Genomic DNA, 27,801 nt, shown 5'->3' on the forward strand with positions numbered 1-27,801 from the left:
GCGCGCCCATTGGCTGCTTGGTGGCGAGGAGTGAGGCTCGGCGGAGAGGCCTGACCAGGCAGGGCTTGCTTGGGTTGGATGTGCCGGCCCGGCTTTGTGGTTGAGGTTGGGTCTCAGCCACTGGGCCCGGGAAGATGGTGCTAGGTGGTTGCCCGGTGAGTTACCTACTTCTGTGCGGCCAGGCGGCTTTGCTGCTGGGGAATCTACTTCTGCTGCACTGTGTCTCTCGGAGCCATTCGCACAACGCTACCGCCGAACCCGAGCTCACATCCGCTGGCGCCGCCCACCCAGAGGGCTCCGCCGGCGCTCCGAGCTGGGAATATGGCGACCCCCACTCTCCAGTCATCCTTTGCTCTTACCTGTAAGCTATCCAGTCGTCGAGGCGGAGTTGGAGATGGGGCCAGGGATATATGGGTGTTGGGATGGGGGGAAGGGAGGCTGCTTTTTTTTTTTCAGACCCTCTCCACCTGAGGACCTGATAGTCAACACGCGGGAGGTAAATTTCATGACAGGTTTCTCACTCCTCTCACCCATGCAGGGGAAAACCTTGTGTGTCGGTGGTAGATCCTTTGGGAGCCCAAAAGAGGAGAACTAGGGCGGAGTGACATCATACAGTCTCCGGAAGAAGGGTACGAGGTTGTGCCTTCTCTATCGTGCTTCCTTTAACGAAGGAGAATCCATCGTAGGTGCTAGTTATGAGGCACAAATAGAGTAAACTACTTGTTCTTGCCTACAAGGCACTTTCTTTTAAAAAGCAGTATCCTAACCCTTGCAGAACCAACGGTTCTGCATTTTTAACATCTGTTTTTAGTCAATAAGAAAAGGTGTTTGGGAAATGCAAAGAGAACTGGGAATCCTTTAGCTTCAATTTTGCTCCCATAGCCTTGTGGCTCTTTGCCTAGGAAAGGGAGAAAGCCATGGGAGAAGTAGAATCCATGTAGAAATAGAACCAGAAGCACTCCCCTTCCCAATAAAAGGATCATTTGGATGGCTATTTGACCCGCTGTTCTTCAGTCTAACTGATAGCATCTCTTGCCTTGGGGATCAGTCAGAATTAAACCCTAAGAAACTTGAAGAAATCTCTTGCCTGTTTTTATAATATACACGTAAACAGCCATTTGCAAAAACTATATGAGAATGATGGTCATGATCTTACTGGTGATTTACAGACCTGATGAATTTATAGAATGTGACGACCCAGTGGATCATGTTGGAAATGCAACTGCATCCCAGGAACTCGGTTATGGTTGTCTCAAGGTGGGTTTTTATTTTGCTTTATAAGCAAACTCTTCCATAGAGAAATAGTACTGACTAAATGCTGTTACAAAAAAAGTATAAGGGGTATGAAGTTACCTATTTGTAGACTTCATTAGAATGACTTACTGGAAATTTCCAGCATGGCCAGCATCAGTGACTGAACAAGACATTTCGTTTCCTTAGGAAGAAGCAATGTCTGTCCCAAACTACCCAGGTGCACAGGCCAACCTGTCTTTGGTTCTTTGGGCTGAGATTGACTGATTTAAAGCTATTATGTCACCTCCTCATTATTCTTCAAGTGTGCACTTTCCTAAAAGAATAAAAGGAAGGTTTATGCACTTTCTAAAACCACTATTGGATTGAGCTGTATCTTTGTTACACATGCATCTGGGACAAAGCTCCTTTTGCCAATGATCTTTCTTTTCACAAGGCAAGCAGTTTCCACCATGTCCTTAGGAAATAGATGAGGTCTATCAGTATCTGCCTTTGTAGGAGGTTATAGTATTCAAGGAGAAGCCTTTGGTAACAATGGCCTCTTGGAATGGAAAAAAACCATTCAGTTCCATAATAACATGCTAGTTAGTCTTCCCAAAACCAGTGAAGTTCATGTACCTCCTCCTCATTCTGCATAATGCAATTCAAGATTCAATCAGGTGTAAGAGAGTTATGGGAAAACATGGTTTGTACTAAATCAGAGACAGAGGAATAAACCTGAAAGTAGTAAGACCAAAAAGGCAACTCTTACTGCAGTCATGTGTAAAGAAATATTTTCGGGGCGCCTGGGTGGCTCAGTCATTAAGCGTCTGCCTTCAGCTTAGGTCATGATCCCAGGGTCCTGGGATCAAGCCCCGCGTCAGGCTCCCTGCTCGGCGGGAAACCTGCTTCTCCCTCTCCCCCTCCCCCTGCTTGTGTTCCCTCTCTCGCTGTGTCTCTCTCTGTCAAATAAATAAAATCTTTATTAAAAAAAAAAAGGAATATTTTCAATAATGAGATTTTGTTCTGTTGATAATTACCAAAGAAGCTTTTGAAGGTTTGAGTTAGCGTTGTATAGAGATCACTTACTTTTGCCCATTTTATTTTTTTTTAAAGATTTATTTATTCATTTGAGAGAGAGAGAGAGCAAGGGGGTGAGGGGGGCAGAGGGAGAGAATTTCAAGCAAACTCCCTGCTGAGCGTGGAGCATGGATGCAGGGCTTGATCCCATGACCCCGAGACCATGACCTGAGCCGAAATCAAGAGACAGATGCTCAACCAAATGAGCCACCCAGGTGCCCCTACTTTTGCCCATTATAATTAAAAACTGAGTTGATCCTGTCAGGCCACTCAAACTGCCACTTTCCCCAGAAGTCCTAGACGACCCATACTCAGACACCTGAATCCCAGGGGAGGTATGATTTCCAACTCCCTTTCCTTTGAGGAATGCACCAATGAAAATAATAGTGAAGTACTTAATCAGGTGCCAGTGGAGAATGTACAGTTGTGCTTTCTCTGCTAGAATTCAGTTACATAAATGGTAAGAAGTCCTGTTCTCAAATTTTTTTTTTAATATTTTATTTATTTATTTGACAGAGAAAGACACAGAGAGAGAGGGAACGCAAGCAGGGGGAGTAGGAGAGGGAGAAGCAGGCTTCCCGCCGAGCAGGGAGCCCGATGCGGGGCTCAATCCCAGGACCCTGGGATCAGGGCCTGAGCCGAAGGCAGACACTTAACGACTGAGCCACCCAGGCGCCCGTTCTGAAATTTTTTGCTGAAATTTAAACTTATACAGGAATGTACTATAGCTATATGATAATCACACATTCACAAACTAAGAAAAGTTCTGAGTCAGATGATATTCTGAGGTCTTTTCCTAATTATATTCATTTGTATTATATATAAAACAGCCCTCTAATACACATTCACGTTTTAAATACCCATTCCCAAATGCTCAATAATGTGCTCTTTCCTGTAAACATAGGATAATTAAAACATTGTGTCCATCTATTCTAAGTGGCATTTAATGAAACTGATTATAAATTTTTTCACTATATTAAAGAAGCTAGTCACAAAGAAGAAGAAAAAGTTTATTTAAAACAACATACAATTAGGGTGGAACAATTTAAAATCACTTGAATCACTGAATTCCTTGCTCTTGAACACAGCTTTACCCCAACTTTGTTAGTATAATTATTGTCCTGAGTCACCTCTTATTAATGAATATAAAGATCTATTTTGTGTAACTTGCTTTGGTGAGTTTGGGTTGTTTTGTTTTGGTTGTTACACCACAGTTTGGTGGGCAGGCCTACAGTGACGTGGAACACACTTCTGTCCAGTGCCGGGCCCTCGATGGCATTGAGTGTGCCAGTCCTAGGACCTTCCTACGGGAGAATAAACCTTGCATAAAGTAAGTGTTACTTTGACTGGGGTAGTTGGTACTTGGATAGAGGTAGAGCTATTTTCCTTGTCATCTCGTGATGTGACTTTTTCTTTTATCTTAAGTGTTAAAGGGGCAACATGATTACTATTGTGCATAATCCCTGGACAGGGGCGATGTGGTTATAAACAGAAAGGACACTGGACTTAAGATCCTAGAGGCCATTAGTTCTAAATGTCTCTTTCATCAACTAGCTAAGTGCCTGTGGAAGCCCAGAGACTCTGTCCCTCACCTACAAAATAAAGGAGTTGGACCAGTTGATCTAGCTCCAAAATTCCTAGGATAGACCTAAATCCTGTAAAAATAGCCTTAGTATTTGGGGAATAAAGGTTTTAGTTTATTTTTTTTTAAGATTTTATTTATTTATTTGTCAGAGAGAGAGAGAGAGCACAAGCAGGGGGAGCAGCTGAAGAGGGAGAAGCAGGCTTCCCACTGAGCAGGGAGCCCGATGCAGGACTCGATCCCAGGACCCTGGGATCAAGACCTGAGCGGAAGGCAGACACTTAACCGACTGACCCACGCAGGCGTCCCAGAGGAATAAAGGTTTTGTTATGAAAAGTGTGGCGCTCTCTCCTGGAAAATAAGTTTATCTTAAAGAATTAGGGTCATTTCTGTAAATTTTGCGGGAAGGCACAGAATGTATTTATATCAGTTGCTAATGGAGAGTCTGTGGTGTTTAGTGACGGTATTGGGGCAGGTGCAATGGAGTGTTAATCGCAGTATGTAAGACCTAAGTCCTTATTGAAGAAACCTCATTTTTAGTTGCCACAAAACAACAGAAGGGTATATGGAGATCGGTGTTCATCTGAGGAAAGATGACGACATTTCCTTAGAGAACTGCATTCAGAAGTGCGGCCTCAGGAAAGGAGTCTGAGTCGGAGAGGGATGTGGGCCCAGACCCTACTCCTCCCAGGATGCCTACAGAGCATATGTGCTTGATTATTTCTTGTCCAATCCAACTCAGTATTTGTTCCTTTCTTTATGTCCTAGGTAGTACTCTTTTGAGAGCCCAGGCCAACTCGAGATTTTCTTTTTGGGGAGGATAAGAGGCCACAGAAGGACTACCGCACCATCTTTTCACTTATGTTAAATTCATTAGTCACTAAGTGTTTTAATTTTCATGGGGTAAACATCTTCCTTTTCATTCCTTCTGTCTAGATACACGGGACACTACTTCATAACCACTTTGCTCTATTCCTTCTTCCTGGGATGTTTCGGAGTGGACCGTTTCTGTCTGGGACACACTGGCACAGCAGTAGGAAAGCTGTTGACACTTGGAGGACTTGGGATTTGGTGGTTTGTTGACCTTATTTTGCTTATTACTGGAGGGCTGATGCCAAGTGATGGCAGCAATTGGTGCACTGTTTACTAAAAAGAGCTGTTGTCATGGCCCAGAGAGGCATGTCTTCCTACAGGCTCAAAACTCTTCCTTGATAGCAGACCTGATTATTACTTTCCCTCCCTGGAGGGAATCGGTTTGGTTAGGAAGGTTTCTTTGGACTCTGGGTTTTCAACCCAAATTTTACCTTGCAGACTAGAAATGACAAGCAAACAGTGTTTGGGAATCAAGTGTGTACCTTTCCTCCATACAAAATATAAAGGCTAGTGACTAATAAGTTGCAGAGGGGTTTCCATGCTGTATTTCTGTACATTGCTGTATCTTCAATACTTTGGAGCAAGTGGACCCAACAAGATGAGCAAAGTGAATATTTTTAGCCTTGTGCCTTTTGTGACCCTGAATCTTCATGCAGAGGAGATCTGAAGCTAAACCAATGAAAATCTTCAGCAGAAGTAAAATGGCCATGGATTTTAATACACACTGAAATTCTAACTTTCTGAATTTAAATTGTGGAATAAATTTTGCCAACCTGGAATGCTGTTTGGTATTTTCAATAAGTAGAGTGAGACTCAAAATTCTGTATGTTTTGCTAAAAGCTAGGCATTTGAAATGAACCACTCTACTAATAAACCCTATTGTTACGTCATTATTATGCTCCAGAGGCAGTATATGCAGTACAATAATTTCTTCATTTCAATTATATTTTGAAAGCCCAACAATAATCAGGTCTGTCTGGGTTAAGCTATCCTCTTGGCTATCCTATCTAAAAATTAATTATTTACGAGTTCAGAGAGCCTATGTTGTAGGGCTGGTAAAAAAGATCTACAACTAACTATAAAACTATTCACAATTATGTTAGGTAAGTTGTAAAGCCTCGTACCTTTGGGGGGAAAAAAAAAGCAAAATAGATTCTTACTTAAAGGACAGAATTACTGAGTATTGGGTGGAGTCAGGATGTGATTTATGGGGGCAAAAAGAACACATTCGTTCAAAATAAACATGGTACCAGAAGCTCTCGCTGTGGACTACCAGAGTCCATTGTCGGGAAAAAGAGACAGCCAAGCTTTTGCATTCCCAAATCACTGGGAATAAAAGGAAATGTTCTGAATTATAAGTTCGGAGAAACTAGTTCCCATCCTTTGCAATTTAAGTTGAAAAGAACTTTTAAATATGAAGTAAAAGGAGGACTTTTCAGACAAGTCGAACTAAGAGCCCGATATTTGGGATAAATCCTAGAAACAATCAAGGAAGAACTACTCAAATGTTACTCTCCTAATAGTTGACTTAAAGAACCAAGAATCACAGTTAAATTGATACTGGATATGCTCTATCATTATGAAGCCTCTTTTCTAAAAGTTTCAGCTTTATTATCCCTGATTATTACAATTACTGTTCTTATATTATTAAATGGTGAATGTGTAAAAATTAAAACAAATTATTCTGTCTTGAAAATTCTGTACCACATTGAACTTAACCTTGTTTGTAACAGTAATAATTGGTAGATTCTTATTCATAATGTCTGTACTATAAGTATATAGTATTTTTTAAATTGTTGGAGGTCGTAAAGAAACCGGACCCCCTCCCCAGGAAAAAATGCACATAAACAAAATTTTGCATAGAATTTAAGGAGATGCCATATTTAAAAAAAAAAAAAATCCTAACTTGTAAGAAAAATCTGGAAAACAAATTAAAATCTTAGCGAAGAAAATAAGATACTACTCTAAGCCACAAATCCTGCCTCATCTTAATACTTGTCAAAAAAAATCTCCTCAGGATATTCACAAACCCCATCAAAAGCTATTTTCTTTAAAAACACCAACACTTTGGCAGCTTTCAGACTCAAATCACTAATGTTGCCAGGAGGACGAGCGTGGGTAAGAAGGTCAAAGTCTATAAGTTATTGAAGGATCTGTCCTATAAAAGAAACCTTCTCCCAGTCAGAAAGCTTTTGGAGACCACTGCCAGGGTGATCATGAGAATCTAGTATTTCTCTGTGACAATCTGCAGTTGTCAGTTTGAATTTGACTTACAAACCGTGCTCATCCTCCATATCTACAAACCCTGGCCAAATGTGGTACAGCCTCAAAAACTGATTGAGAAAGGCAGTGTTATGAAAAATTGGATTTCCTTTGCACTTTGGATTCAGGTTGTTTCTTCATATTTGGTAGGTTTATTCGTGTGTGTGTCTGTGTGTGTGTGTGTGTATACACACGTTTATGTTACATCCAGTTTGTGGCTATAGAGAACTTTTAAAATCCACAAGTGTCCTTCTGTCAAGGTTAAATTAGAAACTGTGCTTGTTTTTCAGTTGTTTCCTGTGTTGAAATAAAATGCTATCAGCTTCCCAGACTTCCTGGCACCATGTCCTTCACTTGCTTTAGTAAGGCTTCTTAGCAATAGTAGAGTACCCCAATCTAAGTGTGTGTGTGTGTGTATCTGTTTTAAAGCATTCATTTTTCTTAGGAAAGAGACCCTAAAATTTGCTAACTTTGGCACATCTTCAGTACAAACCAGGTAATATAGCTTTGGTTTTGTTAGATGATTTCTCTTTAAAGCTGGATACTTAATTATTTCAGATGTGACTGTCAGGATCAAAGTCTGACTTCCTCGACGAACCATGATGGAAAGGGAATCATTGTCCTTAACAGCTTCAATAACATCGGTTGTGGTGGTAACAGGTTGCCCATTTATGCTGACAATTACATCGTGGTCTCTCAACCCAGAGCTGGGAGAGGGGGGAAAAAGGGACCATGGAACTATAAGTTTTACTTGTCCCCATTTAAAATTTAATGTCGGTCTTTTATGGCGCTATTTTGCTGTCATTTTTTTAAAGATTTTATTTATTTATTTATTTGAGAGAGAGAGAGAGCACAAGCAGGGGAGGGACAAAGGGAGAAGCAGACCCCCCACACTGAGCAGGGAGCCCGACATGGGACTCGATCCCAGGACCCGGGGATCATGACCTGAGCCAAAGGCAGATGCTTAACCAACTGAGCCACCCAGGAGCCCCTATTTTGCTGTCAATCAACATACAAACCAGGAAACCAGAAATAGCATCAATCCTTTCAGGTATGCGGGCTCTTATAAGATATGCCGGGAAATCACCTGGGGACAACAATCCTATTTACCTTTATAAAATCAGTCTTCTAACAGAATCATATAAAAAGTTTACTCCTCTCATATATTGGATTTGGTTTGGAATAGGCAATTTAGCTTTGGGTTGTTATCAATCTCTGACTTCTGTAAACCTCAAGCACATTCCTGGTCTTACCAGCAAAGATAAAGAAGAACACAAGCAATATATTTTTTCCCCATACAGTTGTACTCTGATCAGTTTGGTTTTGACAGCCCACTTACTTGCCCCATCTCCACCCACAGCCTGATAGCCCTACTTCCAGTAAGTCAAAAACCAGTCACGCTTTCAAGTCTAAATATTTAAGGCTCTGGTTCTAGGCTCCTTTTCCCCAAAGTTGTGATTATATTCTGTCTCCAATATATTTGCTTCACATAGAATATATATTCTAGAAACAAAAAACACCTCCAAATATGAAACACTCCAATAAATATATAGCCATGCTGATGACTTCTCTTAAAGTCAATAATGGGCTGGAAGAGGGACATCAAAATTAAATGACTCCAGGAGACACCATTGTAAAGAAATGGGAAGCCAAAGGAAGGATGCAAGAGGATTACCAAGATATGTGGAATTAATTTTTTTAAAAAATAGAAATTTAAAGCAAGAGGATGTGAAGAGAAGTTTGAGGGCAAAGCTAAAAGCATGGAACACCTTTAGAACAAGGACATCTCAGGAGGATGACTGGGACTGTGCACAAAGAAGAAACTTAATCCATTGTAGTTCTGTGAGTAGAAGAAGAGAAAGAAACCTGCCAGTTATTACTGAATGTAAACTATGCACCAAAATGAGGGAGTGAGGCTCAGCTAGGATAAATAACGTATCCCATGTCCCACAGCTTGGAAGGGACTAAAGTAGGATTTGATTCTGGGTCTTTCAATCGTGAAAACCCATCTTCCTGCTACTCACTCTGCCTCTTAGAAACGAGAGCAGCTACAAAACAGGATAATCCACGAACTAAGCCAGATTCCACATCCCTGCATTCTACTTAAATGTACCTCTCAAGTTAATTACCTCTCTGTACTACAGCTGCTGTTTCTGTAAAATAATGCCTGTATCATAAGACTTTGGGGGCTCAAAAACGTATGTAAAATACTTAAAGTGATGCCGGACATACAGTAAGTGATTAATAAGTGCCAGCTGTTATTACTGTAATTATTATTATTATTAGATTTAAGTGTATAAAGCCAGAAATAATAGATTTCTGGTTTATCAGTGACTTCAGGCAAGCAGTAGTCCCACACTTTAATGTTCATCCAAATCACCAGGAGGTCTTGTTTAAAATGCAGATCCTGATTCAGTGGTGGGGCCTGTCATTCTGCATTTTTTTCTTTTTTTTTTTTTTTTTTAAGATTTATTTATTTGAGAGAGAGCATGCGAGTTGGGGGAGGGGCTGAGGGAGAGAGAGAAAGAAGCAGACTCCGTACTGAGCGTGTACCCCGACTCAGGGCTGGATCTTACAACCCTGAGACCATGACCTGAGCCTAAATCAAGAGTCCGAGGCTCAACCAACTGAACCTCCCAAGCGCCCTTCATTCTGCATTTCTAAAAAAGCCCCAGGTGATGCCAGTGCTGCTGGTCTACAGGCCATATTTTGAGTAGCAAGGACTAGGAGAACTGAAAGAAATAGCTTTGGCCTTGAACCAAAAGATAAAAATAAAGAGGTGGGGGGAGGACAGGAAGCAAGAAAGTCTAGAAAAGCCTGTGACAAGCCAAATTTAGTAACATGAGACCTAACATTTAGCCATTAACAGTTAGTACCTCATGGTTTCTTCCCCCTACTAAAAGAGTTGCCATAATATAAAAAGATAATTGAGCTTTGAGAAACAAAAGTAGTGAGAGGTATACTGAAGAAGTATAAGAGAGGGACCCACCACCTCTTCCCTCAGTAGTTAGTATAAATGTTTAAAAACAAGAGTAAAATCAGCCGGAGCACTTCTTTGATGAGCTGTTCTAGCATTTGCTTTATTAACATTCACTCATTCAGTGCTGGCCTCTGGTATGATCTTCCAGAGTTCAAAGAAAAAAGTGTCCTAAAGTACCTAAAATATGTTCTTAAACTTTTAGCCCTCTGAATTCTTCCTATTCTTAATAACTAAGGTATCGAAAGTACATTCGGGAATTCCTAGCAAAATTAATTTAAACTTATGCTATTAACTCATCATGAATTCTTGAGCTACAAAAAAACCATTCCCTTCCCAAAAATAGTCCTTCCAACACAAGCACACAAGTCCAAATCAGCACTGTCCAATAGAAATGTAAGGCAGGCCACATACATAATTTTAAATTTCCTGTAGCCACATTTTTAAAAACTTTCTTAATTTTTAGAAATCTTTTTAAAAATAGATGCTCATTTTAATAATATAGCTATTTAAGTCAGTATGTGTATTATCATTTTAATATGTAATTTTTAAAATTATTAATGGGTATTTTAGACTGTTTCATATAAGTCTTTGAAATCCACTAGAAACAACCCACACCTATTGTGCTACTATACAACATCTTACACAATGCAGTGATTAAAGTTAAAGGCCGTCCTTCCAAAACAAAGGGTATGTTTCATGGAAAAATCTTTTATATTGAGTGCCTCTGTTTTTTTGTTTTTTTTTTTTTTACTTAAATAAACTCAAATTAAATAAGATTCTGTTCCTCAGTCACACCAGCCACATCTCCGTGTTCAACAGCCATGCGTGGGTAGGGCCACCGTACTAAACGGTGCACATCTCGATCCGACACACATTTACCATGGCATGCTAGCTGGGCCAAGGCCTGAACTCTTACCTTTCAGCAGCTGTTCCTTGAATCACCTCATACACAAAGACCCCAGAACTCACATCAGGGAAATCTGGATCTTGCCTTTTCATCTCTTGAAGAAGGCTAAGACAAGTGAGAAGAGTTTTCCCAGAAGGTTAAGAAACAATGAATTCATCACCTGAGCCCTGGTCAAAGCCTCCAAGTCAACAGGTACTCTTATGTGTTCTACTCAAGGCTCCGGGGGGCCAGTGAAGATTCCAGCAAGCCAGTCACAGTTATTCTTCCCTGGGGGAGGGGGGGGGCGGCAGTTCTCTACCAAAGCCCCGAACCACTGGACATATAAGGTCTATGTAGCCACAATGAAAGAAGCTACTAAAATGTACCGCAAATATTGGTGCAGGCAGAGACAGATACCTACCCTGTGAGAGTGGGGCCCTACACTCACAAGAGTAGCCAGCTGTAGTCCACATGCTTTAGATTCCCTGTTAAGACTGTCCAGCTATGCCTTTTGCTTCTGAAAAACAACACAGACATACTGAAACCCATGCTTACTTCATAGTGAGAGGCAGCATTCGCAGACCGAGATACTTCTGTGAAAGAGCCTTTCCTGGAAAGGAAAGTTATAGGGTGTTACTAACAACAAAACTTCTTTCCTTTGGCAGAGCTTCTAAAAACAGCAAGTCATGGAACATCCTTACTATTATTATAACTGCCCTTTCAGGCTGTCAGCCTGAAAATGTGCTTCAGAGAACCTTTTGTCACTAGCATGGACACTCCTCCCATCCACCTCCCATCTCCAGCCCATGTGTTTCCTTTCTGCCATAACATGTACTTCTGGGTACAACACAACTAGGCTTTGTGCCTAGTTCCCCCATATTGCCACCCAAACCACCATGATAAGAGCTGGGTACCAGTGACAGTATTCTACAGAATCCTAAGGGCGGTCTCCAGAACAGATGGAGGGCTCCTGAAAAACACAAGGAGGGAAGAAAAAGTCCTAACTCCCCTTACCTTTCAACTGGCACTCATGGAATTCTGCCAAGAACTGTTGAATTCGATCTGAGGGAATTGCGAAGGAGATTCCCGCGGTCACCTTCAATGTATTTATGCCAATCACGTCACCATCCTGGCAAGGGAGGAGACATCATTCAGTCACCAAGTCATGCAAACTGACCAGTGCAAAACCAGTGCCAGCAGAGGAGGAAATGAAGCTGGTCACTGGGGTCAGAACACAGAGGGGCTAGAGGAAAGGGAACTTCCACAGGGAGCAGTGGACGTTGCCTTATAGGACACACAGTGTGGGAGGTAAGCCGGGCGGCGGGGGCGGGGGGGACCCTACCCATGTGCAGATCCCTGCTGAGGACAATTTTTTTTAATCTTGAGTTTATTTTGTCCTTCATCAAATGATTTTAAAAGTGAACCACAGTTTGTATTTTGACACAGGTTAAGAGGACAATGAGTACTTGCCTTTTCTTCTCAAATGAAACTAAAAATAAACATGGAAAAGGCAAAAAGCTGTTGGATTTTCAGCAACACTTTAATGAAACTCTTCAGAATTAGCTAATTAACCTCAGAGAACAAAGCTCTACAAAGCCAAAGCTATGAAGTGGGAAACACTTTCCTCTTCGTGCACTTCATCACCCCTCAGCCTCTGTTGGGTAATGGGAAGGGTAAAAAAGAGACTTCTGATCATATTAAATTACATATCATAACTCAGTAGGTCTGGAGTGTGGCCTGACAATGTGCACGTCACCCCTGCTCTAGTAAACTCACTTTTTTTTTTTTTTTAAGATTTTATTTATTTGAGAGAGAGTGAGAGCTAGAGAGAGAGAGCATGAGCACATACACGGAGAGGGAGAAGCAGACTCCCCATCGAGCAGGGAGCCCGACTCCGGGTTCAATCCCAGGACCCTGGGATCATGACCTGAGCTGAAGGCAGATGCTTAACCGACTGAGCCACTCAGGCACCCCTAGTAAACTCATTGTCTACTAGAGAAAGCAGGCACAAGAAAATTACATAAGTAACATTACTATGAGTAAAAGAGTGCTCAGTAATTTCACATACCGTTAGCTCATCCTCCAAAAAGCAAGTGTAATGTGTAAAGAACCAAAAATAGTCAGCTCAAAGGGACTCAGCATGATCACAGACTGTGTGTCAAACAGCACTGCACTTTATGTTTTCACAGGTATTTGAGCAACTAGAAACTCGCATTTCCACTAGAGACGCTGAATAACATCTAAGACTTAAATACATGATAGAGTAATGGATTCTCACTGTGGCTTTTCTCTATCAGGACTAAAAACCCGAACAGACACGTCATGTAGTTAGCATTTTGGGATGAGGGACAGTTCTTCACATGCAGCAGCAGGCGGTCTTTAAGGATAGACATTACATAGCACAGTGGTCAGCTGACATATATTTTAGTTTAGTGCCCCGGGCTTTTGTTAACTACACAATGAAAACAGAAAGCATGGTGAAGAGATGTCAGTAAGAGGAAGTAAACCCTGGCACCCTTAGCTGAATGAGCTCACATGCCATATGATAAATGATGATAAATCCAGCACAGATCTTAAATCTTTGCTAACCATTTACTTAAGATGCAATAATAGAAAAGCATCCTACCACAAATCTCTACACAATTGTGACATCCTACTCTGCACCATCATTCTTGGAAAGTTGGGACGAGACATGAAACAGCAAGGCAAGTGGCCATTTACCAAGTTCACCAGAGGGCCCCCAGAGTTGCCGTGCTGAAGACAGGATTTGAAAAAGTCGTCAGTGCTTTTCTCCTTGTCATTTATACGTAGTTCCTAAAGAGGTTTACCGAAAAGCAGCCTGCTCTGGTGAGCATGGCAAAGCCGTGCCCCTGTCATCACCAACACTGAAGTCAGTGCAGGTAAAAGACAAGAGCCAAAGGACCACTGCCTTCTACAGCAGGGGTGACCTCTATGAACGACCCAAAGAGACTGCCCAATGTCACGGATGCCGACGATCACATCAAACAGGCTGAACAACATGGCATTCCATCCCTCCAGTGAGGGTCTAACTGAACTCTGGACAGCCCCAACAGGCCAAAAGGAAAAGAGTACCTTCTGACATGTTCTTCTCACTGTCCTGCCAGTACCTTATGGGCTGAGGAGAGCCCTCCCAAGTGACTTACATTAATTATGGCATCTGTCTGGATACAGTCCATGTCTGAATTCTTCAGCCCCAGCTCTCTGCCCCCTCGCTGTGTAGTGCTGACAATCCCTGCAGTTGCTGTGTTCTGCAGAGAAAACGGGTTGCCCAAGGCCACCATGAACTCTCCAGCCCGCAGGTCAGAGGACCTTCCCAGCAGCAATACAGGAAGGTCAGTCTGCACACAGCCAGGAGGGATAGGAAGGACAGAGAGGTGAAGAAGAAATCAAGAATAGAATCAACCAGTATTTATGTACAACACACATATGGCCTGGTCTCTATCATTTGGGCACTTAAAATCCAAGAACCCCCCCACCCACTCATATAGGTTCTACAAGTGCCTGATGTTTCTTCCTCAAATTCCAGGAACCACCAACCTCTCACCTGGTAAGATGATCAGGATTATCTCTAAAACCTAAAATTACTGCTTTGTAGAAATTACTATAACTAAATGACCAGTGAAGTTGCTGATGAACATACACTGACATTAGCAACTTACTTAGCACTATACCAGCTCAAAATTTTATTTTTTTTAAGACTTTTTATTTATTTACTTGAGTGAGTGAGAGAGAGCAAGCAAGTACAAAGGGGGTAGGGGCAAAGAGAAGCAGACTCCCCACTGAGCAGGGAGCCCAACCCTGAGATCCTGACCTGAGCCAAAGGCAGACGCCTAAAGACAGCCACCCGGGCACACCCCAGCTCAAAGTTTTATAGTCAGAATTAAACCACAAACAGAAAGGAGAGTGCCCAGAACAGTGCTTCTCAAATTTTAATGGGCACACAAATCACCTAGGAATCTTATTAAAGTGCAGATTCTGACTCAGACGTGGGTGGGATCTGAGATCCTGCATTTTTAAAAAAATTCTTTCTCAGAAATAAGTCAAACAGAGAAAGACATGTATCATATGATCTCACTGATATGAGGAATTCTTAATTGCAGGAAACAAACAGGGTTGCTGGAGTGGGGGGTGGGGTGGGAGGGATGGGGTGACTGGGTGATAGACACTGGGGAGGGTATGTGCTTTGGTAAGCGCTGTGAATTGTGCAAGACTGTTGAATCTCAGATCTGTACCTCTGAAACAAATAATGCAATATATGTTAAGAAAAAAAAAGAAGAAGAAGGTAGCGGGAGGGGAAGAATGAAGCGGGGGAAATCGGAGGGGTAGACGAACCATGAGAGACGATGGACTCTGAAAAACAAACTGAGGGTTCTAGAGGGGAGGGGGGTGGGAGGATGGGTTAGCCTGGTGGTGGGTATTGAGGAGGGCACATTCTGCATGGAGCACTGGGTGTTATGCACAAACAATGAATCATGGAACACTTCATCTAAAACTAATGATGTAATGTATGGGGATTAACATAAGAATAAAAAAATAATAAAAAAAATTCTTTCTCAGATAATGTCAATGCTGCTGATGTGCAGACTAGACTTTGTGTAGCAAGGACCTCAGAGTATTCCCAGGCAGCTCTGAATCCACTGCAATCATTCCTAGTATTCTAAGGCAAGCAGAGAAGTAAGTTTCCCAGAAGCAGCATCTGTTGAAGAAGGAGGCTAGACAGTTAATAGAAATTGTTAGGGATATACAGACGGGCATAGAAGAAAATAAAAGAGTGAAAAACAGAAAAAAAGGAAACTAGAGAAAACCATATACCAGGTAGAAAGGATGTGGAACAAGAATGGGGTGAAGAGGAAAATATCAGCAAATTGATGGAAATCCCCAGATGTACAGACTGATTTGGCCCTTGCATACTCACATTTGGCTCGATCTTAATCAGTGCAAGATCCAATTTATGGTCAATGTCCTTGACAGTGGCTTCATACTGGACGCCACTCTGGAGCTCCACCTGGATCCGCTGCTGGTTGGTGAGGACTTTGACATTGGTAACAATGAGCCCATCCTCAGACACTATGAACCCAGAGCCACTTGATGCAGGAATATCCTTGTTGCTAAGAGGTGACCTGTCCCAGCAAGACAACAGCATAAGCAGAGGGCAGGAAAACCAGGGTATCCATCACAGTCTGCGGACATGGAACCTCTAATTTATCAAACTTACCTCCACCACAGTTTTCTCAGACATCTTACTATCCCCTGTCTGTGTTTTCATTCTCTCAATGTGTAACTGGACTCTGAATGTTCAGCACCCTGGCCATCTCTTAGGAACACGACTGAGAGCTGATCCCAACTCTCCTTTTCCAGGGACGACCCCCTCCCCTCCTTCTTCAGAGCTGGTCAGAGCAGCAACCCTCTGCTTCAGTCCTACTACTAGTCCTACTACTGCGCGCACCTAGTCCTACTACTAGTCCTAGTACTCACCTAGTCCTACTACTGCGCGCAAACGTGGACCTAGTGCCACATTCTTGAGGACCCAGGAGGGAGGGAGTCAAAGAAGTCTGGTTCCAGCTTAGGTTCCACTACTAACTGGCATTGTGACATTGGATTTCCTTCCAGGCAAACGAGGGGCCTGAGCAAGATCACCAACAGGATGCCTTCTAGCTCTTACATCTGACCTTCCATTTTGTCCGTGGGAGATGAGGGAGAGAGAAACCCCAGACCCCGAAGTGCAGAGGAGTAGCCCAAATTTGGAAGCCACAATCCCTACGCTTCCGCTCTTTGGCTAAACCAACCCCGAACAGATTATTCAACCTGTTTGAGCTGCGACTTCCTCACAGCGGGTTTTCCGGCTAAGCCTAAGCGATGCCTGGAAAGGAAAGCCGTAGCGCGGGGGCCCGGAGCCGGCAGGCGCTCAGAAACAGTCCCGCGGGGTAGCTGGCGGCCTCCTCCTGCCTCCTTTACCTGCGGAACAGCTGCAAGTGAACCACAGATGGCGCTACCTTCTCCACCACCTCCGCGATGAAGTTGTACTCGCTCCGGAGCCGGCCTACACTTCTGGGCCCTGTGAAGAAATGCACCACTCTTGGGGGCGGTGGGCGCCCCGCTGCTTGGCCGGATCGGGTGTCACATCCCAAATCTCCCGGGCTCTCTCCTCCTCTCTCCTTTCCCGCCCCTTCCTCTCTTCGGTCTCCCCTCTGTATTCACTGCCACCCCGCAAGGATACGCCTTGAGGGAACCAGACCTGTCATCCCGGGTGGGGAAAAAAAGAGAGAGAGAGAAGAAAAAGGAAGACGGCATTCAACAGGCCCGGGGAGGCAAGTGGGGAGAAACCACATGGGAACTGGTAAGGAGACACCTAAGAAGGAAAAAAAACTGGAACAAGGAGTTGAATCCGGAGGCAAAGGCGGGAAGAGCCCGCGGCGCACCGCGCGACACGGGCGCGCCGCTTGGGGACGTTGCGAGCCACCCGAGCGCGCGGGCCCAGCGCTCACCCCCACCCGCGCAGCCGCCCTTCAGCACCGGCACGGCCGGGAGCGCGCCTCGGAGGCGCGCGGCGCGGTTGTCGGCGCGCAGCGCGCACAGGCTGGGATGGGTGCGCCCGTCGCTGCCGCACACCGCCGCCCCCGCCGCCGGCAGCCGCACGTGCCGACCCAGGCGCCGCCGAGGCGCGGGGCGCTGAGCCGCGCGCGGCACTGCAGCGCCCAGCCGCAGGCCTCGCCCTCGGCCGCCGCGGCAGCAGCGGCAGCGATCGCGCACCGGCGTCGACCCCGCCGAGCAGGTGGGCAGCGGGGGGCAGCGCGTGGGCTCACAAGCCGCGGGAGGGCGGCAAGGTCCTGGACCTCCTAGCCTCGACTCTGAGCACAGGCGGCGGGAGCAGCAGCCACAGCAGGAGGAGCTGTCCCAGCAGAGCTGGCCGCCGCAGAGGTCTAATCATCCTGCCCTCTTCCTTCTTCACGCTCCGGTTTACTTTGGACCGGCAACTGCTCTAAAATGAGCAACACTTCTTCCCGGCTAGGGTGCCGCCTCCCTCAACCCCCGGGCTTTAAGGGGCAGAGCCTGACAGACCTCTACACACACACACACGCACACGCACGGCAGAGCCTGGCGGACCTCTACACACACATACACACACACACACACGCATCCCCCACCACCCGTTCCCGTCCCCGTCCCAGGGCCAGGGCCAGCCCCATGCAACCAAGAGAGGTCCCCAGCCCTGCCCTGTGCAGGGCCCTACCTCGGGAAGGCCAGAAAACCAATAATGGGGCAAACTGACGAGAGATCACCCACCCACGGGCAGAAGGTCAGCATTAGGAAAACACACACCATATTTCAGTATTTCACATGGTTTTATTACAAAACAAGCAACAAAACAGGTTTAGAAAATTATTTTTTTGCTACATACCAATTAGGAGATCACATAAAATGAGAAGCGTAACAGTTTCCATGCACTCAGCTCAGTGCTTACAGGTGAGTGCATTTCACAGCTGAAACCTACTGGTTCAAAACACAAAATCATGCCACACTTCAGTAAGCAGTGGGGGGAGAGGTCAAACAGTCTATTTTTGCTAACATTAGCTTTATTCAAATTCTACTTAGCATGAGTGACTGTAACTGACTGCTGCAGGCAATAACAGAAAAAAAGGAGTAAGAAAAGAAAAGTGATGTTGGTAGAAAAGATTTACTAAACTATCCATTTTTGACATGTTCAAAGTTTATAAACAAAGCTCACTTGGGAAACTCAATTTCCAAAATGCTGTTACTGGTCAACAGTGAAAACAAACATCAAATCCCACTGCTCAACTACTGAATCTATTTAGGTCCTTTAAGCCCATATGAGAGCACAGTTATATTCAGCAAGGAAAAAAAACCTTTTGCTTCCAGTGAACTACAAAGCTGGGCCTTACCTCTGCTCTTTCTCATGAGTGAGCTCAGCATTCTACTCAGAAATAAACGTATAACTTTCAATATTTTGACCTGAGTCTACTCTACACCTTAGTAGATTTAGGATGTCTCACAGGATGCAAAAAGTCAATGTTTACCAGCCACCAACTGACCTTGAGTAAGCAAATCCTTAAGCTCTCAAGAATAGTGGATGGTAAATAGTTCAATTATAGGGAAGACCACCCGTAATACTGTTACACAAACTGGATCAAGATCACTTCAATAGGCTTAGGAAAACAGCACAACTCAAGAAGGTTTTTATTCCACAAAGAAAATGCAGTATCTTTTTTGGTTCCTTTCTTTAAACTCCGATTTATTCCAGAGTCTATGCATTTAACTACTAACCTATACTGCATCCCTGCCCTATTTTTTCCATCTGGTTCCATAGACATTTAAAGCCAAATGCTTTGACTATATATGCACTATCTTTGGCTCACATGTGTAGTGACATTAAAAAGTTTTGATGTGAAATTGGCCAGAAGGTAAGAAATATGGACACAAAAGGAATTCTGAAATAAGGTTTGGGAATGAGAATGCTTACAGACCTCACTGAAGATAATTCTATTTATCTGGTGCTGGAACTACATTAACAATGTTCTCACTTGGTATTCCCAAGTATCTGCCAACTAAAGTCCTTGTTTTCCTTCTATCATAATATAATCTAGATTTATAAGTATGTTTAATTTAACACATTCTTAAAATAGACCCTACTGAAATAAGAAACATATCAGCTTACTATAATGGCCAATTAATTCAACAGTAGTATTGTAGCAGAGTTTATTTAACAAAAGAGACATGGGTACATTTTCACAGCTTAAACACCAAAAGATGACAGCTTTCATGAGTTAGGGAATGTTTAAAGGGATCTCAAAATTTCCTAACTTATTTTTGTGAGTGCAAATATCACTTATTGTGTATTTTCTTTGACCTAGCCAAAGAATTTTCTTGAGGAAAATATGAAGATGAAATCAGAGACAAGGAGCTTTAAGAATCTGAAATGACTACTTATCAGGCTACTTGAAACTGTAACCTCGGTCACTCATAAATAACTAACTCCCAAACCACAGATTTCTGAGGACAACCGTCTACAAGAGTCTGCAAAAAAGAGGAGAGAGAGAGAGAGAAATCCAGTACTAGATGTCTTTTTTCTACCAGGACCACTAGGCCAAACAATTTAAGTGAAGAATAGCTCCAATGCAGTGCGGTCAAGAAAAGTTCTCAACATGACATAGACTTCAAGGGAGTTACACTGCCTGGAAGGAACACAGATTTCCATCAAGCCCCTAAGAATTTCTGATGACATGTTTTTGCCTCTGTATTAGATCTGGACATAAGGAAGGGGAAGGGATTGACTTAGGTAAAAATGCATCTCTCGGTATCTTCCTCTAGTGATTGATTTCTAATTTAAAGGTAATTAGCTGATCTAGCTGATAAAAGGCATAGACAGAAATGAGTTTTTCTCTCTCTTTAGGGCACCCTGATAAGTTAGCAGTTCACCACATAAGTTGGACAAATTCTCCCAGGGACACTGGAAATAGTATCTTCTTGTCAGATGAAAGAAGGCACACCTAAAAATCTGGATGGGAAATGCAATCTATGCTCTTCTACCTGGGAAATCTCTAGTCAGCAATGCCAGTGCCTCTAAATCAATGTTACTTTGCATAGTTTCTATTTTATTAAAAATATAAATACCTCTCAAGATTATCCTTGTATCTCTTCACTATTAAGTACATGGAACCTTATCTGGTCACAAGGTTTGATCATGCAAGGACAAAAGGCTTCATTCAAAGGGCAACATAGAAAGAAAGCAAATCTGCCAGGCAATATAATATACAGCACTTAAAATTAGACTAATATCAGCCCACTAAAAAGCTATGAAGTAAGGATTCAAGAAATCTGTCTGTTCTAAAACAGACCTTTTCTTCTGTCTGGAAAACATGGATCAGAAAAGTCTATCTGGATGAAGTTTATCTGGATGTCCGTCTTTTCCCAGCACCTGCTCTAAAGCAATTCTAACACCCTAAAATAGAGATCTGATCTCTCAGGCAAGGGAACTATCCCACACTTATCAACCCTCCGAACTTCCAAATGATGCCATAGCAATTGAAATGTCTGTTCTAGTCTCAACAGTCGTAACTTTCACACTGATAAACCCATCCCCAGGGCCTGACACAGAAACTGGGTGGGCATGTCTATCACTCACATGGACATTATTTGGGGTCATAGACAAGAACAGAATAATTCCCAAAACTGGCTGATACACTGAGACTGAATCTTACCCCATACCTTACACGAGATTCCCTATTTCTTCCCCTACAGAAGTCCCCTGAGAGGATCTACCCTCATAGACATTCTGAGAGCTACCTGCCAGCCCCCAGATTTTAACACCTCCCCTCAAAATGTATCCCAGGCAAGCCAGCTGGGTTAGTTACGACCTTCCTACTTCACAGTCAGACCTCAGCCAATAAATACAAATTAGATAAACCAGATGACTGGCCCAAGATTCTGTGCCTGGCCTGGAAAGTAAAGGAAGAAACTACAACTAGGACAAGGAAACAAAACTTGGTTAGGGATGAAATTGCACTCCCAACCTTCTCTCACCAGGAAGACCTTAGAACAGTCAAAGTAGAGGCAACCTGTTCTCCACTGAGCGTGCCTACAGGTCCAACCTAGTGATTTTCCAAGTTAAATATACTGTATTGATATTAAAAAAAAAAAAAAAAAAACAGGCCAGCTGGATGGGCCCCTCCCACATAGCATCCACAGGACTATGAGTGCCAAAGGGTCTCTGACTGTCCTCCAAAATGTAGGGAAACTGAGTCATGGCCTCCTTTTCTTGAGTCCTCCCCCCTCCCAGGGCACTGTGCCCTATCACACATCAGAAGTCCGTATGCTCTCATCATCAAGGCTGAACAGAAATGGTTTCTCCTTGGGGTGCTGGGGCTCCGACCTGTGCCTTATCCGGGAGCTGGGCAACACCCCAGAAGTACTGCTCTCCCCAAGCCGGGACATGAACAAAGAGTCCCCAGGAGTCTCTTCAGCTGGAAGCAGCTTGTCCCTGGCCTGTGGGACGGGGGTCCAGGGTTGCCAGGAGGAAGCCACAGAGGGGGCTTTGCAGAGAGCTCTTTTCTCTTCCATAGGTGGCCGCCCCCTACACAGGACAGAGTTGGGCCCCCCTGAGAGGCCGGAGCTTCCAGAGCGAGTCAAAGAGATGGATCTAGAAAAGGACATATCCTACAAAAATAAAAGGGAAGACAAAAAACAAAGGAAAATAAGGCTTTCCTGACAATGTTTATCCCAAAGCCCTAGGAAGAACACCCACCCATGATAACCCCCTCATAGGTCCAGAGGCACTTGTCTACAGAAATCAAGTCTGACCAACAGAATTCACTCTAGATGTGTCAAGGTCGGCCGACACAGGGAGACGTGTAGAACACATCGCAAGCTCTGTCTCTTTACCCAACCCTATACCTCACCTCTTTCCAACAACCAAAAAAAAAAAAACAAAAAATAAAATTTTGTACCTAAACCAGCAGAAAGAGAAAACAAACAAGACAGCCTGAGGCTTCGGCTGCTTCCAGGGACAGAGCGCTTGGTTGCATCACCAAATAAAACCTGCCCACTCAGGGCGCCTGGGTGGCTCAGTCGTTAAGCGTCTGCCTTCAGCTCAGGTCATGATCCTGGGATGGAGTCCCACATCGGGCTCCCTGCTCGGCGGGAAGCCTGCTTCTCCCTCTCCCACTCCCCCTGCTTGTGTTCCTGCTCTCGCTCTCTCTCTCTCTGTCAAATAAATAAAATCTTAAAAAAAAAAAAAAAAAAACCTGCCCACTCAGAGAGAATTCATCTCTAAGTTGACAGTGACCATGTACCAGAAAGGAAGTGACTTACTCTGGGGTGGCACTTGAGGGCCTGGACAGCTGCCCCGATCTCCTTAATCCAGCTGTGCATATCTTCTGGACTGTCCGCCTGCAAAACAGCCTTAGCACTTAGGGAGAAATGTTTGGCATTATGATTTCAGCTCACAAGTCTGTGGTTCAATTCTAAGTTTATAAAATCACACCATTAGAGCTGGAAGGAGCCCAGAGATCATGTCGTCCAGTGGCTCGCAGACTTTTGAGGACATTTGTTTCCTGCAAACTCATATTTGACACCCCATAAATAAAACAGCTCCAAGTGGGGCAGAGGCCATTCCTGCTGAAGCCCCTCACCCTCTCTGGAACACAACCGGCCTTTACAGAAAAGGAAAATGTTGAGCCAAAGCTCAACATTTATGGTTGGTCTAGATTCCAGTTCTCCTGACTCCCAATGCAAGCATCTTTCTACCACAGCTATCCAAACAGAATAATCCCTTTTTCAACTCCAGTCCCACTAAAGCCAAATCCTCCGCAAATCCTCCAAGATACATATTATCTCCAGGAACAAGGCTTCCCTCAGAGAACAAGCGACCTGGGTCTGTCCGGACTCCATCCAGGCCTGGAGAGTTGGTAGACTCAGAGCAACAAGCTTACCATCGTGTAGGACACTGCTGAGCCATTAAAAAGCATATCCCCCAGAAATACCTACCAACCCCAGAAGGGGGCAGCAGCGGCTCTATGAAGAAAGGAAAATCAAATGGCCAAGCGGCTGCAGGTGGAGCCCTCAGAATTCTCAGCGCCTTCCAGCTTTATAGGAGTTGCATTCAAGTGAACCTTGCAAATGTTTGCTGCGGCCCTCCTCGGTCTTACACGTGGCATCAGATGCCAGGCACAGAGATGAGACGAAGACCAAATCCCTGACCTCCAGAAATTTCCATTTGTTAATCTCTCTCTGCTCCCTGTGCCTTCCCCTAACAGCCCTACCCAAAATCACAAGTGTGTACCTTTTCCTAAGCAAGGTATATGTAAATGCCGCATTCCAGCCTGCAAAATTCTCCACATAGGCCCCTCACTTTCCCCATCCCCCCGATGATTCTTTCATGTTGCACTGTATCAGAATAAAACATGACTAGTTTTTTTTAAATCCTCAAACTGGTGCTCCTACCCCTTTCTGTCATCCCAAACCAACCCTCATGAGTTAGGTGTGTGCAGAAGACACTTAGAAAAGAAATGGTTTCAGGGGCGCCTGGGTGGCTCAGTTGGTTAGGTGTCTGCCTTCTGCTCAGGTCATGATCTCAGGGTCCTGGGATCAAGCCCCGTGTAGGGCTCCCAGCTCAGCGAGGAGTCTGCTTGTCCCTCTGCCTCTGCACCCCCCCCCACTCCTGCTCCCTCTCATGCTCTCTCTCCCAAATAAATAAATGGAATCTTTTAAAAAAAAAAAAAAAGAAAAGAAATAGTTTCACATCCTGGCACACTGGGTTAAGCGGGTATAGCAACAAGGTGAACACCTCTCTCACATGCTAAAGCTGCAAATTCCTTGTATTCTCTCTCCCCTGGGCTTTTCCCAGTTGTGTGACAACCTGGTGGTTGGTTTTCCAAGAAAAAGATAAATCCATCCCTAGTCCAAGAAGATAAACAGGATAAGCTGTCCAAGATTCTTCCAGAAGTTATTTTACTAATCTCAGGGCTAGCCTGTTCCACAAGTAGAGCCACTGGGAAAATGCAATGAACTCATTTAGGTAAAGCACTTTGAACAGAAAGTATTAGTTATTGTTGTTACTATTATTACACGAGGGACACAAATGAAGCCTTAAATTCCAACACTATGTATATAACACATATATGTTAATTGGCCTCTCCCTGAGACTTTTTTTCTGCTTCCTCATACTCAAACTGCAGATAATTCCCTAAGGATCAAATTGTCCAGATCAAATAAGATAACCTATTTGGCTTCTTTGAATTGAATGAGATGGAGGTAATTAAATTGTCCACTAGTAGAAAAGCATTTCTCAGAGATTTTCTTTCTAGGGAGACAGAGGATTTGGTAGGGAGAAATGTCAGAGGATTGGGAGACATGGAGACAGGAGCTGAGGGAGAGACAAATGTTTCCCACATCATGCAGGAGGTCCAGGATTTTCATGAAACAGACTGCACAATCCACATGACGACAGTTTCCAGGGCTATTAAGCTACTTGTACCCCCTCCACCACCCAAGCACAACATAGCACCCCCCACGTCAAATGTCCCACAAGCCACAGGCCACCTGACTGTCCTTTGAGACCCCACCAATGCCCTCATATGTCTGTCCAGGAACCCACCACCCCACGAGCCTAGCGGTCTTCACCCCAGTCTCCATCTAGCAAGGAGCCACTGAGGAAGAGAAAACAAGGCACCACCTGACTTAACATCTGGGGAGCCAGACACAAGAATCAAAATCCTCTAAAACACATTTAAATTGTTTCCAATTCCTCTCTCATATAAGTAACGCTGCTATTCACACCTTTGTGCACAAAGGTTTTTTTCATTCTTATGATTCTTCAGCTCCTGGGAAAATTACTAAAGAATATGCATTCTTTTAAGGCTCTTGTTACATCTGGCCAGAGAGATTTCTGGCCAAAAAGATAGATTTCACTTGCCACCAATATATTATTTTTTTATGTGCACCCTTGCTAGAATTAAGTATTACAATTTTTAAAGTCTTTGCGAACATGATGGGCAAAATAATTAAATCTCTATCTTAAAACATTTAGTAATTGGGGCGCCTGGGTGGCTCAAATGGTTAAGCATCTGCCTTCGGCTCAGGTCATGATCCTGTGGTCCTTGTATCGAGCCCCACATCAGAATCCCTGCTCTGCAGGAAGGCTGCTTCTCCCTTTCCTGCTCTCCCTGCTTGTGTTGTCTCTCTGGCTGTCTCTCTCTCTCTGTCAAATAAATAAAATCTTTAAAAAAAAAAATTAGTAATTAATAAAGATGGAAACTGTTTGCTAATTATGTTTTTTCCCCAATTCTCTAATCCTGCTTAAGGACATTTTCTGTCAGATAACCTATAGAGTTAATCCAGCCAGGAGGATAGTAATAAACATTAGTAAGCATTATTTTAATGTTTAACAAATGTTATTTTAAATATTATTCCGGGGGTGCCTGGGTGGCTTAGTCAGTTAAGCATCTGACTCTTGATCTCAGCTCAGGTCTCAATCTCACGGTTTTGAGTTCAAGCCCTGCGTTGGGCTCCACACTGGGCATGGAGCCTACTTAAAAAATAATATAAAATAAAATAAAATAAAATATTATTTAAAAAGAAAAGCAAATATTGTGATAAGAATGAGAAAAAAGAGACTATCACTTTATTGAGATCACAACTGTAATCTCTATTAGTAGTTTTAGAACTTGGATTCACTGGCAACAAAAATTCAGTGAAACCTTAAAAACTGTATGCAAACATATGGCGTATGTGTATGTCTATCTTTAATGGAAAGCCTGTGCTTAGCTTTCATCAAAAACCCAAAAACATCTTAAAACACCATCACAAAGGTGAACCAGAAGTAAAAAACAGAGCTGAAGTCCACGCACCCCATGATGAATTATGAAAAGTCTAAAAGATGCTTAAAACTCAGTAGAACAAAAGGGGAATTGCCACGCTCCTTCATCTCTTCCTGGCGTGCTTAAGTGTGTGCATTTGTTTCTGGCACTTGGTTAGAAAGGAAAAGTAAGGTTTCTGTCCTTGAGAACAGTTTTTGAGGTGAGAGGAACAAAGGATATTAAAAGGAACCACGGCAGCCTGAGGTTTATCGTAGTCCAATGAGCTTTTTTACTGAGCACCTACAATAAACCCAGTACCATAACAAATGCAACAGTTTGAAGCAATGAATTCCAGAGGTCATCAGTAACAAGCCTCCAGTACCTTCCGGGGTGGCTTCTGCTGCAGCTGTCCAACATTTGTAGGATGCTCCTTCTGCATTCTATTCCCCACCTCTGCGCTGCCCCCCTTCCTAAAAGCTAATAATCCCTGCCCTCTTCCCAGGACCCAATCCCGTTTTTAGACACAGCCCGGCCACATCCAACTGTCTAGGCTGTACACTACATAGTTCTAAGTGATGTCATTCACCCTATAGTCTAAATTAAAACAGTAAGTATCCAAAGAGTTCTAGCCCGGCACTCTGCAATCCACATGGGAGCCCTCTTATTACTATTCTTATCCTGACACGGACCCCTAGTTCTGGCAACTGGGCGTATGCCAAGTTACCCAAACCAGCCTGCACTACATTTCTCATCTAGAATAACTAAATCCTCCAACATAATACCCCTGACCTTCTATGACTGGGAAATAGAGAAATGGTGAACCCTGCATGCCTTGTATTCCAAGGACTGAAATCTCATCTTGAACCCTTGCCCAGAACTGAGAACCGTCTACAGGCTGATCAGTTTGCTAACTCGCCAAGCTTAGATACCTGATTACTGCCAGATCCTGGATCTTGGTCACCACGATCCACCTGCCATGACAGCCAGTGCTCCCAAGCTGGTCTCTCCTGGTCATCTATGGCCACACCCTCTACATCTTGGGCTCTGCACCAAGCTGCTTTTATTTTTTTTATATATTCTTTTCAATTTAAATGCAATTAATAACATATGATGTATTATTGGTTTCTGAGGTAGAGGTCAGTGACTCATCGGTCTTATATAACACCCAGTGCTCATTCCATCACGTGCCCTCCTTAATGTCCAGCACCCAGGTACCCCACCCTCCCTCCCCTCCAGCACCCCTCAGTCCGTTTCCTATGATTAAGAGTCTCTTACGGTTTGTCTCCCTGATTTTGTACCAAGCTGCTTTTAAACAACACAAGTGAATAGGTCCTGATCTAGCACCCGATTAGGTGCCTTCCTAATCAGTTCCACAATTCAGGTTTATGACCTCGAACAAATAATTTACCTTCAGACACTCCGTTTCCTTATCTGTAAAATGGAGATGTCCTCAAGAGATTGCTGAGAAGTTAAGTGATATGCTGCCTGTAAACTCCTTAGCACCGTGCCTCTCACAACTGAGTGTCCAACAAACGGTAGCATCCCAGGGTTCAAATTATACGGAAGCGTGACATAG

General features: G+C 43.7%; 3 protein-coding genes across 6 annotated transcripts in view; 1 reads left to right on the forward strand and 2 right to left on the reverse strand.

Moving 5' to 3' along the window:
• Positions 1–18: 18 nt before the first annotated feature.
• On the forward strand, positions 19–7,358 carry TM2D2 (TM2 domain containing 2). The gene is made up of 4 exons (XM_045879882.3): positions 19–361; positions 1,170–1,257; positions 3,525–3,640; positions 4,829–7,358. The coding sequence occupies exons 1-4, from the start codon at positions 135–137 to the stop codon at positions 5,040–5,042; spliced, it is 645 nt and encodes a 214-aa protein (XP_045735838.1). The 5' UTR covers positions 19–134; the 3' UTR covers positions 5,043–7,358.
• Positions 7,314–17,842, reverse strand: HTRA4 (HtrA serine peptidase 4). The gene is given in 11 exon segments (XM_045879884.1): positions 7,314–7,734; positions 10,924–11,019; positions 11,449–11,503; positions 11,908–12,022; positions 14,058–14,252; positions 15,830–16,034; positions 16,870–16,969; positions 17,400–17,540; positions 17,543–17,637; positions 17,639–17,728; positions 17,730–17,842. Coding segments are annotated over 11 exon segments (1,626 nt in total).
• Positions 17,843–18,238: 396 nt separating this feature from the next.
• Positions 18,239–27,801, reverse strand: part of PLEKHA2 (pleckstrin homology domain containing A2) — a 59,730-nt gene continuing 50,167 nt past the window's right edge. For all 4 annotated transcript variants that reach the window (XM_064585519.1, XM_045879878.3, XM_045879879.3 and 1 more), the window contains 2 exons: positions 22,741–22,818; positions 18,239–22,086 (listed from right to left, as the gene is read on the reverse strand). In XM_064585519.1, coding sequence (XP_064441589.1) covers positions 21,724–22,086; positions 22,741–22,818 — 441 coding nt within the window. In that variant the 3' untranslated portion in view covers positions 18,239–21,723. The remainder of the gene's footprint in view (positions 22,087–22,740; positions 22,819–27,801) is intronic.

This window comes from Mirounga angustirostris, unplaced genomic scaffold, assembly GCF_029215605.1.
Source record: "Mirounga angustirostris isolate CCGP_5_RB_7025 unplaced genomic scaffold, mMirAng1.0.hap1 SCAF_2, whole genome shotgun sequence".
In the NCBI taxonomy this organism is placed as follows: domain Eukaryota; kingdom Metazoa; phylum Chordata; class Mammalia; order Carnivora; family Phocidae; genus Mirounga; species Mirounga angustirostris.

Bases quoted from the DNA above. Each gene is read 5' to 3' on its own strand.
- TM2D2 (XM_045879882.3), top strand. From the start codon at position 135: ATGGTGCTAGGTGGTTGCCCGGTGAGTTACCTACTTCTGTGCGGCCAG. The intron at 362-1,169 runs GTAAGCTATCCA...GGTGATTTACAG, and splicing joins GTCATCCTTTGCTCTTACCT to ACCTGATGAATTTATAGAAT. The intron at 1,258-3,524 runs GTGGGTTTTTAT...GTTACACCACAG, and splicing joins TCGGTTATGGTTGTCTCAAG to TTTGGTGGGCAGGCCTACAG.